At 38.7% G+C, this 15,699-nt stretch overlaps 1 protein-coding gene across 1 annotated transcript; it reads left to right on the forward strand.

Moving 5' to 3' along the window:
• The first annotated feature begins 9,612 nt into the window (after window positions 1–9,612).
• LOC103934006 (probable ubiquitin-conjugating enzyme E2 25) lies at window positions 9,613–13,614 on the forward strand. Its single transcript, XM_009343706.3, has 6 exons — window positions 9,613–9,997; window positions 10,999–11,547; window positions 11,764–11,824; window positions 12,043–12,182; window positions 12,262–12,573; window positions 13,056–13,614. Exons 1-6 carry the CDS (start codon window positions 9,932–9,934, stop codon window positions 13,287–13,289), a joined length of 1,362 nt encoding a protein of 453 aa, XP_009341981.2. The 5' UTR covers window positions 9,613–9,931; the 3' UTR covers window positions 13,290–13,614.
• The last annotated feature ends 2,085 nt before the right edge of the window (window positions 13,615–15,699 follow it).

Raw genomic sequence — 15,699 nt, forward strand, 5'->3', positions numbered from 1 at the left:
TCTAGTTTTCTCAGTTGTGGATTCAACAAGCTTTTTCCTACCATCTAAGAGCACTTCCAATGTTGGAAGGCCCCCCTTGGGCAACTGCCTATTGAATCTCGTCCAATGAATAGTAACTGTTTTTAATGGATAGTAATTACCTTTTGCATCTCCACCCCTAAATTGAATAGTCATGGTAATAGTTAATAAAATATTAGTATTTTTTATTTTATAAAATAATAAAAAATAATTTTATTTGTAATTTCGGATAAGATTTTTAATCTGTCTCATTGCACCATGTGTCATTAAATAAGAAATTACAACCCAAAGTATTTGATAAAATATAAACTTGTGGTGTAAGTTGGAAGATAATGATAAGATATTTATAGAAAAATTAAATCTTTTTTTTAATTTTTTTAATTTTTTTAATTTTTTTGGATTTTTTTTATTAATTTTTACATTTTTTTATTTTTTGTTATTAAATTTTTACATTGTTTTATTAATTTTATAACATGACTGTCGTTAGCCTTGCATCAGCGCGCCTCAAGCGCTCGGGCTTTGCATTCTTGCCTCCCCTCTCCCATGAGCCCGCCCCTAGCCCAATTGTCTGCCTGGGTTGGAATAAGGAAGGCCGCGATTTGGGTTTCTAAGCAGTCAATCCCCATGGCAATGCACAACACTGGACTTGCTCTAAAATCTTTTTTTTTTCCTTGGATTATGAGTGCAAGACAATTAAGTTAATGGAAATCATAGAAGCCAATATATTATCTATCTCCACTAGTATAAAATCAAGCCTCTATTTCAATGAAACATGCTTGGACAAAAAAAAAAAAAAACTAGGCAATAAAGAAAGGATAATAATTCCTATGGGCATTTGTCAAAAACAAAATAAAAAGAATCAAATTAATACGAGTGTGTAAAAATAAAACTGTAAATAATAAAAAGAAAAAAAGTTGGTGACACACAGCAAAATGGAGCGAGGCTGCGAGCTGATCCAGTGGCATGCCCACCAATTGTTCTATGAAAGGTCCCAACAAGCTTCATCAGCTAAACTTGAGCTTTTTTTGTATTTTAAATGACATGTTTAATCGTCGTCATTTGAAGCCAACTTAAAAAATAAAATAAAAAGAAGGAAAGAAAATATATAGAGACCCGAGTCGCCATTTCATCGACCCTCCATTTCTTAATTTCAAATCTCCTCCATCTTATTCTATCTCATCCTTCAAAACTCTAACCCCCAAACCCGAGTCCACCACCACATCTCGCTGGCGCACCTCTCAGCCCCAATTCCCCTTCCTAATTCTTGCTCCAAAATCAATTACTCTTATATAAAGTAGGAATTTTAACCCTAATCCCCGATTGAAGTTTAAAGACAAAATTGGTGGATTGTTTCATGCTGATTGATATAATAACTTGATTAATATGTATCGAAAAAATATTGATTAACTACCTGTTTGAACCATTGATGAAATGTAAAGACCCATTCCCAATTTTACGGTTTTTATAATTTTAATAAGTAAATTTACGAAAATGCCATTTGAGGCAAACGCGTTGACTTTATTTGACCACCTTGTCCTGTCATGTAAGATCTATTTTCTTGGCGTATCATCATAGTATTCGTCGCTACGAACGCATGGGTGCAAACAGAATGTGATTCGAAATTATAACGAAAATTTTATGAAGTTTTGAACGTCGTGGATATTTTGGTAAATTGATAATTAATTGGACATGTGATATTTTTGTCGAACTATTGGGTGAGTGCCACATGGGCACCCAAAAAAATTCTGGAACTCTCTCTCTCCTCCCTTTTCTCTCCCATTCTCTCTTTCTTTAGAAAGTTCTCTCACCCTCTCTCGGCTCTCCCTTTCTTCCAGTGAAACAAACCACCACCACCACCACCAAAAATTTTGGCTTGTTAAACACCAAAACCACCATTATCTACATGTCCTCACCACCATAAACTTCATTGTGATTTTTGTTTCATTGAAAACGAACCCGAAACACGAGTTTGAAGAACAAGGTTTTGGGTTGAGACTTCTAGGCGTGATTCAAACAATTTTCAACCATCCTTTGAATTCAAAACAATTTCTGGTGAACCCGTGACCTTCTAGACCATTTTCCGCCCAAACCACGGCGAGTTAGCCGTAGGGAAAGGTTGCTCAGAAATTCCGGCGAGAACCCAGTTTTTCCGCAGACAGCTATCTTTCAGACCATTTTCCGACCACCTCCGGCCACCGTTTGGACTCCAAGCAACCGTCGATTGTTCATGACGCCTCGATGTTTGTGCTAGGGAGTTGTAGCACGAACTCCAGGTGAGTGGGTTTTTTTTTTTTCCTTTTTACAGTATATATATATATATATATATATATATATATATAAACTTTACGATTTCTAGAAACATTTCTTTATATGGAACTATGCTTTGCTTGCCATGTCGTAAATAAGTTACATTTTAAATATTGCATTGTTACACTTGTGAATTGTATTGTGTGATGCTGTGGAGACTTAGGTAAGCTTCAGGTGAGTATTATGTGATTGAATGGGTTGAATTGCATTGGTATGCACACATTTATTTAGAGCTCATCATGGCTACACCCCGGTATTAGTGCTTATGCCCGGGGTTAGGGCCAGCCTTCACGTGATTGTTCACCTCCTGCACCGCACACTCACCTTAGATCCAAGTCTTGTGTTAGCCTGTCGTACAGACCACAATAAGTGGTTCTAACTCGTAGGTGACCCGTGATTTATCGCACAGCTTTCATATGATCATAGCAATTAAGCATACATATTTATACCCAGCCTGTAGTACAGGTCACACTAGGTGACTCCGACTTGTGTGCTAGCCTAGATTGATGAGCTACATGTCCAATCGTACAGGTCACGTTAGGTGACTTCGACTGGCATACTATTTTTTATTGGTTTCACACCTAGCTTACATTTATTATTGCTGAGATATTATGACATTGCATACTTTAGTTTTCGCTGCTTTTGGCCATTGGTTTTTATACCTATGTAGTAGTCTTATTTTCTGGAAACTATATGGGTTTTACGACCGTTTTCAAAAGGTTTTTATTAAAACTTTATTTTTAGGCCCACTCACCCTTATTTTTTGCCCCTCCAGATTTTACCTGAAAGTTCGTATGGATGAGGATTCTTGCCAAATCTCATTATAGGTGGCTACCTCTGAGGGTATGATCTTTACCCACACTACTATACTTTACTTATGCTCTGACGTCGCTTGTAAAATGGGTTCATTCCCGCTCACAGCGCATTCTTGTCTTTAGGCATTGTTAGGTTTAAATTTATTCACATTTTCCACATCACTATACTTTATGGCTTCATCACCTTCCAGGTGTTGACCAGCACAGCTCGATTCGGAGTCCTAGTAGACATTCCGGATCGGGGTGTGTCATGATATCAGAATATGAAACCACATCTTGACAATTGTATGGTGTAGTCAAATTAAAATTTGGAGTTACGTTAGTTTGTTATTTTTAAGTTTCTTGGTTTTCAATATTTGGTAAATCAAAATTTTTTCATCTAGAGTGGTACCTGAAGTCATAATTTTAGGACACTTTCATATATCCATTAAGGTTACTGTTAAATCAATCGTTAATTGGTGACATGAAGTCCATGTGAACAATGACTAAACGTTACGTGAATATTAAAAAAATTTAATAATTTTTTTTAAAAAAAGAAGAAGAAGTTTTTGGTCGTCTCCTCCCTCACCCCTCTCAACCCTTCCTAGTTCCTCCCATCTCTTGTCTGCACCCACCCTTCCCCCTCCCTCTACAACTCCACCCACCCAACCTTATTATTGCTAACTCATTGTGAAGAATTTTTTCCAAATATTAAGCTTATTTACTGACCTGGAATTCCACCAACAATTACTTGACACCTATACACATTTTTTACACCAATCCATCTTCAAAGTATAATATATATATATATATATATATATTGGAGTTTGGACCCCTAGTCTCTCCTTCCTCTCTCTCCCTTCTTTGGGAAACTGAAAGGCCTTTTTACTAATACAACAAAGGAACTTTCTCTTCCCTCCATTCACAGTCTCTATGCACACTGGCAACCAACCAATCTCCAACCAAAACAGTCACCACCACCTGTATCCAAACGTTTGCCACGACCACCGCCAAGATCATCCACTCGATGTCTGATGTTGTCTACCCACAACCACATCATTCCCACCACTATGAACACCCATCCAAAACTCTAATCTTTATCACCCAACTGAAATATGAATTTGGTACCATCTTCTTCTTCTTCTCAGGTGAAAGATATTTTGGGGATTGTTTTTGGGCCTTAATTGGTGAGCCGTGCAGGGCCCACCTTCCTTTTTGGCCACCAGCCCTTCCTTCTTCTTGGCTGCCACGTAGACTTTTCTCATATTTTCCCCTCATTTTCTCTTCTTCTCTCTTCTCTCCCCCAAGTTCATTTTCTCTCTCTCTCTCTCGTACCAACCTCCTAGCCTCTTCCTCAAGCTATATCACCCACCCACACAGTGATAATGACGCCAACACCACCACCATCACCCACCACCAATGTCGACTTTCTCCCTCCCTCATTCTCTGTGAAGCACAGAGGCTACCCATCCCCCTCCGGCGAGTCTAACAGCTTCGAGCCATTTCTCGACCACGGCTGGACCTGAAAATGGTAAAATCCTAATCTACTCTTACTGGTCTTCATTTTGGTGGGAAAATAGCATGCTAGGGTGGAGAATCGGAGTTAAACGAAAATGTGGAAGTTTTGGTTTGCTCCTTTGCCAATCTGGCCTGAAAACCAGATCGTTCCGACCCAAACCCGGAAACCCAATTATAACCCAGGCCTTTCGGCTATGCAAACCCAGGCATTCGCCTCACTAAACCCAGCCCAAGTCTAATAGCCCTAAAGCCCAAACCCCAGGGCCTTTGGCCCTATTTAAACCCAAACCCAAACTTAGGCCCAAGCCCAACCTTGCAGCCCATACCCATTGAACCCTTGGCCCAAAACAAACACACCCCAACCTAGGAAGGTCGAAGCATGCTAGCTATCATCGTAAGGTGACGTAACCATAATGGTAAGTGAGGTGAAAAAGTGGATAAATTTAAAACTAATTAGAACTAATTATACTAAATAGTGAAAGAGTGCGCAATCGTAGGAATAGCCCACTACAATTATTCAGAGCATAACAGACAGTACGTCTATCGTAGAGTAGTCAAAGTAGCTAAGTACACTTATTACACAACAGTGGATAAGTTCATACTTCTAAACCAAAGAGAATGTCAAAACTGCTGAGATTCCTCGAATGCCACAAAGAGTACAACTATCTAGGTCATGAAGGGGCGAAAAACAAAGTTGAGTGGGTCGGCAAAATAATGCTTATACGAAAACCTTTATTTTCAAATATAGTAACCCCTTAACGTAAAACAAGTGTAGTTTCCTTAAAACATACTACGTGGGTATGTAAACAGCAATAACAACAATATAACCAGAAATATGCCAAGTCATGATATTTCAATGCCACAGTAATAAAATCATGTGATAATTAAGTATAACTAAGTGCTCATCCATCTAAGCTGACACACGAGTTCGAGCAGAAAATCTCTGACACAAACAGGATTGGGTGTAATCAATACACTCTAGTACTATAATCACATGAAGGCTGGTGCAAAAGCACGGTCACATACAAGTTGGATTGCCTAATGCAATCTGCTCGACAAGATTGACACCTAACTTGGATATAAGGTGAGCAAACGATGCAATGTGAACATACACGTGAATGACTGTCCCTGGCCTTAGGGCGAGTACTAACACTGGTGCAACAAGATGAGCATGTACAAATATGTATGAATATCATGACAGTAATATCCCAAACATATAGCAGCAGTTATCACATTTAATATCACAATAACGAATACTTGGCAATATAAGCGTAAAAGTGGAGTAACTACGCATTTAGGGAAACTACAAATACGTATAGGTATAAAATAAACTGCCCACTCACAAGTACGTTGTAAGGTCGTAGCCTCCGAGCTTAGCCTGGCCCCGTAAGTCCCTGGGATATGTTTCCCCTATATGTGAAATAACTATAATAGAATTAATTAAAACACATATACGAAAACTTAAATAAAACCCCCATAGTTTGCTCAAACCTAGGGTTTAAATACATGAAATTGATCTACTCGACATCACAAACCTACACAAATTTTCAGATAAATTTTTGGACCCCGCACGCGCCCTCACGCGCTGACCAAGGCACGGCCAGACGTGCCCCTACGTGCAGGCACGTGTCGTTAGTGTGACTGATGTCGTTAGGAATATTCCGTTAAAACCTTAACAGAAATTAACGGCGTTACTTGACATCGTTAGAATATTCTGTCAACTTTGACATAATATTCCCTGTTTTCTCTGGCGAGCTCTGTCATTCACCGTCGTCCTCCGCCGCCGTCTGCAACTCGAATCTCGCTGATTTTTGGAAAAAGCGTTATACCTTTTTGGATCCAAAAAGTGGACGGAGGTGGTTGGAAATCACCTCGAAAGTTGCGGCCAAAAGTAAACTCCTCGAAACTCGGTTGTTTTGACATTGAAGCTTCTTCAAAATTGTCCTAGAGGTCTCGGAAAGTTATGGGAAAGCTTCCTCGATCTTCAAAACTCCTTAACTCGGTTGAAATTTGATGAACTCAAACTCACTGAGTTCGGACCTTCCGAGTTTGACGTCCAAAACTCAGTCAAACTAAGGTTGGTTGATATGGTTGAGTTCGTGAAGATGAGAAGAACGTAATGGTGAGGTTTTTAAGCTGGATATACGAGCTTTGGTGCTCGTTCATGGCAGTTACAAAGAAAGAGAGCTTCAGGAGGAAGAGAAAAAAGGAAGAGAGAGAGCTTTTTCTTTGCTTATCTAATTGGGTGCCATGATGAGGGAATGGATGGGATTGGTAAGAGATTTGAGTGAGTTGATTGGTGAGGGAGTGAAATAATAGGGAGTGCACGGGTTGGCTTTAAAGAAAGCCAAGGATTGGGTTTAGATTTTGTACAGAAAAGATAATCGAAAATCTATCCGAAATAGTGTTTTCACACTGATAAAAATTCTCGTACTCTCGCAACAACATGTACAATTTAAAAGCGATAGCGAGGAATAAAATAAAAGCGATATAAACACGTCTACGTCATTTGCCTACAAGTGCATAATAAAGAATTTACATAGTCGGGAATAAATTACATAGAAAATTAAGGACAGGTCGTTATGAGAGCCATTGGCCCAACCCATGCGGAACCAACCCAAATCGCAGGCTGCACATGGGTCCATGCTTAGGAGTATGCCTTGGCCGGCACATGGAGCACATGCGCCTCCACTAGAGGTATTGTGTTTGCGGTCGTCCATGGCGGTGTCGGTGACTTTTTTGGTGATCCAAAATGGATCGTGGCGGCGTGTGCGGCTACTCGTGGCCATTGGGGCCGCCACCCCGTTGCGATGCATAAGGGCGCGTGTGGTGGCCGAGGTCCCCCTTATGTTTTTGGACGTCCTGAATCCATTTATGACGTCCGTTTCCCGAAATTTAATCGTTGCGGTATAGTTTTATTAATTGAACCCTTTATGTGTTTAGGTGCATTTATTGTGGCATTTCCGTCTTCGCTAGTTTGCATGGCTCTTCGACGACGAAGTATTTATGAATGGACCTCTTCTAAAATGCATGATTTTACTTTTAGAAATGCATACATGAGAAGCATGATTTAATGGTTACATTTTATGAAACGTTTATGAATAAATTGGTTTCACGCTTTATGAATTATCATACTTTATCGACTTTACGTTCTTCGTAGTGTATATGATTGATGACTATATACTATGAACATGATTTAAGATATGATGTTTGAGCTACAAAGCTCCGTTGAGATATATATACTTATATTTTGGAAAGATTATGTTCAATGATTTTTGTGCTTATCTAGTGGACACTATATGCCTACGGACAAATGATACTTTTATATATGCCTTTGGGTGGGTGTTGTATGAGCCTATGGGCAATTGATACTTACATATGCCTTTGGGTGGGTGTTATTGAAGCCTGCGGGCGAATGAAGTGTTCTAAATGAAGAGTTCTATATGCCTTTGGGCAATACTGATACCATTATTTAGCACACTATGTATGATATATGTTTTACAAAGGTTTTATGACATTCTGGGGTTTTGGAAAACCTATTACATATTATATTATTGAGTTTTTATAAATTTTGGTGGCTAGTACGTTAATGAATAACTATTTTAGTATTACTTATGTATCAATTTGGTCCACTCATGTTTTGTTTTGCGCCCTTCAGGACTTAGAATCGAGGCGTACAATCCCGGTGTCAGGGCACTCCCGCATTGGCATCTTCGAGTCCTCTCGATGTAAGACCCATCCTTTTGTTCATTCAATTTTATATTATTTCCTTTCTAGTGTCTCGGATTAGTTGTATGCTCTGAATATGTTCCACAATTGCATAATCATTGTAGGTAAACTTATAACTTTTATTTATATTCATATTTCTTCATTCTACTCATGCATGTTAGTATGGCTTCGTCATCTTCGGGTGTCGGCCAGCACATGCCTACCCTGTTGTTTGGAGGATATCAGGGGCGGGCGTGTCATTCTCACTACACCTAACATGTGTGGACATTTTTAAAATCTTAATTGACTACTCTTGAATTTGGAAGTATTTTTAAAATTCTTTAAAATCCTATTTTGACTACACCATGATTTCAAAGTCTTATAAAATCCTCATTTAAAATCTTAATTGACTACACCTTGATTTTAAAGTTTATTAAAATCCTATGGAATCATTGTTTGACTACATCCCACCTTGATTTTAAAGTCTATTAAAATTCTATGGAATCATAATTTGACTACACTCCCTAAATTGTTGTTCTCGAAGGAGGCAGAGGGGAAGAAGAGATTAGTGGGGCCCATAACCCATTATGTTTTATTTTTAATTCTTTAAGCGGTGGATTAGTGATGTAATGTGTACAAGTGTCAAGTCATGGTTGGTGAATTCCAAGTTAAAAATTTCTCTTCATTGTGAGGTTAAGACCTTACACTTATAAATAAAAACGAATACCACTAGATTGTAGTACTAAGAATGTAGTTAATCAAATAAACCACGGGACATAGATCTTCTTCATAACTCATTGAATTCGATAATCACTCTATTAATTCATTCGGCTTGTCTACTTCACATAAACAGAGGTCTTGTTATGTCCTCTCTATTCAACGACGAGATTTCTTAATCATTACATTCCGAAAGATGAGGTACAGAGAGAATCCAAATTCGTAGAAAGCAGGTGGAAGGTATTAATAACTCTCTCTTTCCAATCCAATTATTCCTTCCATCAAATTTTGGTTAATGTGTTTTAGCAGTGAAAATTAGCCGGACGAGTATTCACAAACAATGTGTTTCACCATAACCTTCATAGAACTCACTCTCAATGGCGCCTTCAGAGAAAATAACTCGGTCCACCACTAAAAGGTCGCCACGTTTCAGTACATGGTCATCCAGAACACATTGGATTCCCCTTGCCCGTACCTTTGTTTCCGCGTTCGATAGCGGAACGTACCTAACAAGGCGCGAAACGCTCACACTTTCTCTCTCCTCTTCTTATTGGACGTCCCACTCCACTTTGCTACTCCCTCTCTCTCTCTCTCCAACTCTCGTCCTTTTCTCCAACAGTCTCCAATCCATCTCTCTCTAAATCTCTCTCTCTCTCCGCATACAATTCAAGACGGAATTTCAGAATTCACAACTTGCTTTGAAAGGTTTTGATCAAGTTTTTTCGATGACTTCGATTTCTGGCCGTGTTTTTTGATTTTCATAGGAAAGATTCGATTGTCTTTCTCTCTGTCTCCGTCGTTTAAAGTTGTTTGGTCCCATCTGTTTTTCGAGGGATCGTTGTCGTCGTCATCAGTTGTGGATTTCTGACATGGCCTCTTCCGCTTCCGGAGAAGCCCTCAAAACCTCCGTCTCCAACAAACTCAAGCAGAAAGAGGTACTTTTTTTTGTAATTTAATTTGATTTAATTTAACCAATTCGACTTTTGGGTTTTATTTTCCTGGGTTGCTGTTAAATTTTGTGATGGGGTTTTGCGATTTTGGGTCGTTTGTGATGAATTTTTTGACTCGCTGGTTTGATTGATTGCCTTGCAATTGTGGGTTTAATTCTTGAATTTACTTGGAGGCCCTGCAATTTTTTTGTAAGTTTTCTGGGTAATCTGGTGCTTTACTTCTTGGTTATTAACTATTTGATATGTTTTTTTTTTACAGTTTACTCTTCTGCACTAGTGGTTTATCTGTTTCTTTACCGAGTGTTTTGATCACTCAGTAAAAAGCTTAGTCTCAGCAAAAGCTGATTGCTTCAGTTTAAGTGTCTTCTTTTTTGTTGGCATTGAACTTTCAAGAGCTTTCGCAATGTAAATAAATCCACTTGTGTTCGTCACCACCCGTTTAGTTCCATGCGGAAATGTGCATCGAACTTGTTATGATCACTGTTATTGTTATTGTCACAATTACCATCTGCAAAGTTGTAAGCTTTCAGTATGTTGTTGCGTACTTGCTGTTAATTAAAAGTACTGGTGTTGGTTTGACCTTTTATCGTTACCCTGGCCACTCATATTATTGCAATATACTGCATTGTTTTCTATTTTAAGATCACCAAGTTAACATATGCAGCGGAAGTTGCAAAGAAAAATAAATTCTTATATGTATGTTAATATTTTAGTTGCAGTAGTTATCGAACAATTTCAGCTTACTCGAAGTAATTATTTCTCTCCTAGGGAGCTTGTTTTTCAACAAAGATCAATTAAGAATTTTTTATGATGGCATTGAAATTGACTTGGTTGGTAACTGGAAACAGTTAAGTTTTGAAGAATGAGATGGAAGAATAAGTTAAGCTGTATTATCTGTAGTAATTTTACAGTAGATGATTATTAGTTCCCTTTTCTTATGTCTTATGTACCATTGCATGATTGTAAATTTGTACTACTTTCTGTAGGGTACTTTGGACAGTGATGCTGGGAACTCACCTAGTGTAGTTGGATCAGAAGATGACGTTGATCTCCTAAAGAGTTCAACATCAGGATCAACCAATTCAAATGTTGTCAAAACTTCCAATTGTTTTTCATCTAATGATGATGATATGAGCATGGACGATGAAGACGACAACGACGACGACGATGATAATGACTATGATTTTGATGACAACGATGGTTTTCTGTATGATGTTGGTGATGATTTGCAATCTCAGTTTGATAATGTGGACTTGCCTCCTGGTGTAGAAGCAACTCTTCCCTGGTTGAATGATCCTTCACCGAGTGAGAAACCATCCACTAAGACGCTAGCTATTTCAGATCTACCACCATGTAGTTCAACTGTTCATTGTGAAGCAAGTTCAACTGTTCCTTCTGAGGCAAGTTCTAGTAAGGAACCGGCAGACAGCAATGACGACAGTATCATGCAAACGTCTCAACAGTTTAAGCAATTTGATATGGTGGAAGATTTCTCGGATCACCACTTTAGCCGCGTGGGATATTCAGATGGGCAGGTGAGTTAGTTGAACTTGTGCTTCACACCTGTCCCCTCCCGAACATTTGTGTGTGAGCATGTGCGTGTCCACATCTCTCTAGTCTTTATAGATGTTCCCTGGTCTGGCTGTGTGACACAGGCTTGAGTGCACACATAAACTCTGCATGTGCAAATTGTGGAAGTGTGTATGTCTGTTTTTGTGAATGTGGACTAATCTGTGTTTGTTTCTTGATAGCCACCCAAGGCTTGGGCTAAGCAAATTCAGGACGAGTGGAAGATTTTGGAGGACTTACCGGGTGAGTTCTACCTCTGTGTACTAGCGATTCACCATGCTTGATTATACCAGTGTTGGAATATTCTTGTGTTTTTAGGTTCTCTGTAGTGCTACCGTTGTTTTCCCCATTAGAAACTTCACCTATTTTTCAAAATAAGTTCCTTTCCTTTCTGGTCATGTCATGGCATTAGTTTAGTAGGTTGGCTCACATCTTCTCTCATTTCAATTTTTCTTGCGCAGACACTATATTTGTCAGGGTTTATGAAGCTAGAATGGAACTTCTGAGGGCAGTAATTATAGGACCTCCGGGCACTCCCTACCATGATGGTCTTTTTGTCTTTGATTGTCTCTTCCCCACTGACTATCCTAAATCACCACCGGTGCGTATTTGGTGCTATTGCATTGGTGTTTTATTTTATATTTTGTCTATTGTAGATAATTTTGATTTTCTTCTGTCAGATGGTATACTACTATTCAGGTGGTCTTCGATTGAATCCAAATTTGTACGAGTGTGGGAAAGTTTGCCTCAGTCTCTTAGGCACCTGGAGTGGCAAACAAAATGAAAATTGGGTCCCAGGGCAATCAACAATGCTACAAGTTTTAGTCTCTATACAAGCTCTTATTTTGAATGCAGAGCCCTTCTTCAATGAGCCTGGTCATGAGAGAACGTATGTTGGAGCAGAAGGGCGAAGGCATTCCCAAAAGTACAATGAGGATACCTTTATTCTATCTCTAAAGACAATGATGTATACACTAAGGAGGCCGCCTAAGGTATGATTTCAGCAACTTATCTCCTTTACAGTACACTGATCTTCTATTTGTATTAACATTTTCCGTTGTTTCTCGATGGAGGGTTGATTTACTAGAATGAAGTAGATTGTCTTGGTTGAACTTTGACTTGCTACCAGAACAGTAGGGAATTTTCTTTCTCACATTTGTGCTTTGTGGGGTTGAAACAAGTAGCCTTGCTGTATAAACACCAGTTCTGAGTCGAGTATTATTGTAGAGTTTAGTTGTGTTAGGATGGTTTTCTCTGCTTGCTGTTGCTGTTAGAAAACTATGCTGTTACCTAAACCCCCAAGTTACTATGATGTTACCTAACCCCACAAGTTCCAGAATGAATCATAGCAGCTTAGATGAAAAAAGTGAATCGGGAAGTCAGTTTGTATGCTATCTTTTGTTTTGAGAGGCACTTTCTGTTTCGTATCTTATGTTTGTAGGTCCGTCACCTAACCAAGTGAGTTTTCTTGCAGTATTTTGAGGATTTTGTCTTCGGCCATTTTCGCGATCGTGCACACAATATTCTGGCAGCATGTAAAGCATATACTGAGGGCATTTTGGTAGGGTCTGATATCACATCCCAGAATGCAGAAAAAAGTGGCTCCTTACAATTCCGGGCAACTGTAGGTAAGATGATGAATACACTCGTTACACATTTCACCAGAAATGGATCAACCGACTGTGACAAGTTTCGAGTTGAAGCCTGAATCACATTTGACTAGCAGCTGACTTGATGTGATTGGGAAGGTAATAAGATTTAAGATAAATTAGCGAGGTGAAACAAAATCATTGGACCTGCGTATGGTATTTTTCGTTTCCATCTGCTTTCCAATACTGGTATTTTGGAATTGGTTAGTTCATTTTTCTGTCTGTTGTATCGTTCGGGATTCTGGGTAGTACATGTACGTATAGTAGGATGGCGTGGTGGATGATGAAATTCATGTTGAACTGCGACTTGGCTTATTGCTATGTTGATCTAATTGTGACCTTGTTTAGATGCTTATAGCCAAAACAATTTATGTCAATTTCCCACGTCGTTGCGTGATGAGTTATACTTTTTGATTCCTGTTATACACAATCATGCGTGTATCTCTCATAACGTAAATAACAACTTCAATTCAATGAAGTGTACTGGTAAAAATATATTATAAAATTGAAACTCGTCATTCAGACAATTACCCTAACTGAAAAATCAGGACATTAGTTTACCCGAACCGAAAAAATGATGGTCTAGGATCCAAGCCCATGAAAAAAATTTCTAGCGATGAACGGCTGTGATTTAACCCCTTAAAATACCGTCTCATTTTTTTGCTTTTGTTAATTACATTACGCGCGGTACTGCAAGCGGCATTCTCTAGTACATATATCATCCAAAACCCAGTGCATTTGCACTATTAGTATCTTTCCTTGACTTCCAAGTTTTCTGAAACAAAACCTAGCAGCTACTTTCCATTTATTTTGCCCCGTCTTGTTTTCATTACAACCTGAACCTACAACCTGCACATCCGCGCTGTTCTTTCGAGCCTCGAGACGATTGAATCTTCAACATACAGGCTTCATTATCATGGAGACTGCTAGCAGCCTGGGATTACCAGTCGGATGCCACTTCGAACCATCCGACAAAGAGCTTTTGCTTCACTTTCTTAACAACAAGGTGCATGGTCTACTGCTTTCTTGCAACGCCGTGATTGAGTGCGATCTTTATGGAAATGAAGAAACATGGAGGCAGTTGTTCGATCAAACTAGTGAAAGATGTCTCTACTTTTTCACCGTGTTAAAGAAGAAGACGGAGAAGGGTTCACGGGTAGAGAGGACCTCATCTGGAGGATGCGTTATATGGAAAGCCAGAACGATAAGCCTGTCAAGGCTAAACTTGATCCTCGTGAATCGACTGAGACTCGTATCGGGTTTAAGCGAATGTTTTCCTATGTTCCGAAAGAGGGTTCGACGTCTAAGGCAAAAGGAGATTGGGTCATGTATAAGTTTCGACTTGATGATAGCTTTCTGAACAAGAATAACAAAGTAAGTAATACTAATACATGCTTAATTAATCTTCAGTACTTGAATAATCGTTTTAATTCTTCTTCTTCCAGTATAATTTTTGGAGATTGTCTTTGTTTGTTCATTGTTAATTTCCCAAACTTGTTTGTTCATGCATGTTCGTCATTGAGTGGTTTGGTTTGCTGCAGATATCTTTCATAAATTTGGTTCCATCTTTCGTCAGTTTCTGTTTAAACAGGGTTTATTTATTTTTAATACTACTTATGAATACTTTACGTAACTTTTTCTTGTTTGATTAGGATTTTCATGAATCGGAATCACCGTTTACTAACGATGTTGTTCTTTGTCTGAATTAATACATATATAGATTATGAATCTAAATATCCTTGCATTCAAAGCCAAAAAATAATTTACGATTTGAATTTTTCATATCTATCATCTTGACGAATCGAGTTATCTTTCAAAATTTAAAGTTTCTCGGTTGAATAGTGATTAACTTTTAATTGAATTTTCTCCATAACCAGTTGATTAAGAACTATTTCAAACATTCTTTGTGTGGTAAAGGGAGGGATTAATTATGGGGGATTGATTCAAATGATTTATTATATGTTGATTAAAGTTAAAAAGCAGCTCCCTTACCTTGTACGTGCGTTTCATGTTTGCAGGCAAACGATCTTCTTTGTTGTGTAATAAATAAACAAAAGTTACAACCATGGAGCCAGCCAAGACTGATTAGAGGGAATGTCAACCAGGAGATACGGTCCAGTATTGTCAGTGAACCATACCATAAGGAGCAGAATGATCATGATGATGAGGTGGATGTTGGCAGTGAAATCTTAAAGCTTTTAGATCAAGACTGGAGCACTACATGAGCAGCAGAATTATGGAAAAAGAATTTCAAGGGACTGAAGCTGAAGAATTACATATCACTTTCGTTAATTGTTTTTCAGTGGGTATTGGCCTAGTCCCCTCACCTGTTTTACTTTTTCTTTTTCTTTTACTTTGTATTATTAATAAAAACTAGTAGAGAGGAGACGGGCAGAGGGTTTCTGGGTGCAACGGTCCTTTCTTCTTTGGAAGAGGGTTGGTGCATCGCACACGACTATTGACAAAAAA

Source organism: the organism of the source record quoted next, unplaced genomic scaffold (genome assembly GCF_019419815.1).
Source record: "Pyrus x bretschneideri cultivar Hongxiangsu unplaced genomic scaffold, Pyrus_bretschneideri_v1 Contig20, whole genome shotgun sequence".
Classification (NCBI taxonomy): Eukaryota; Viridiplantae; Streptophyta; class Magnoliopsida; order Rosales; family Rosaceae; genus Pyrus; species Pyrus x bretschneideri.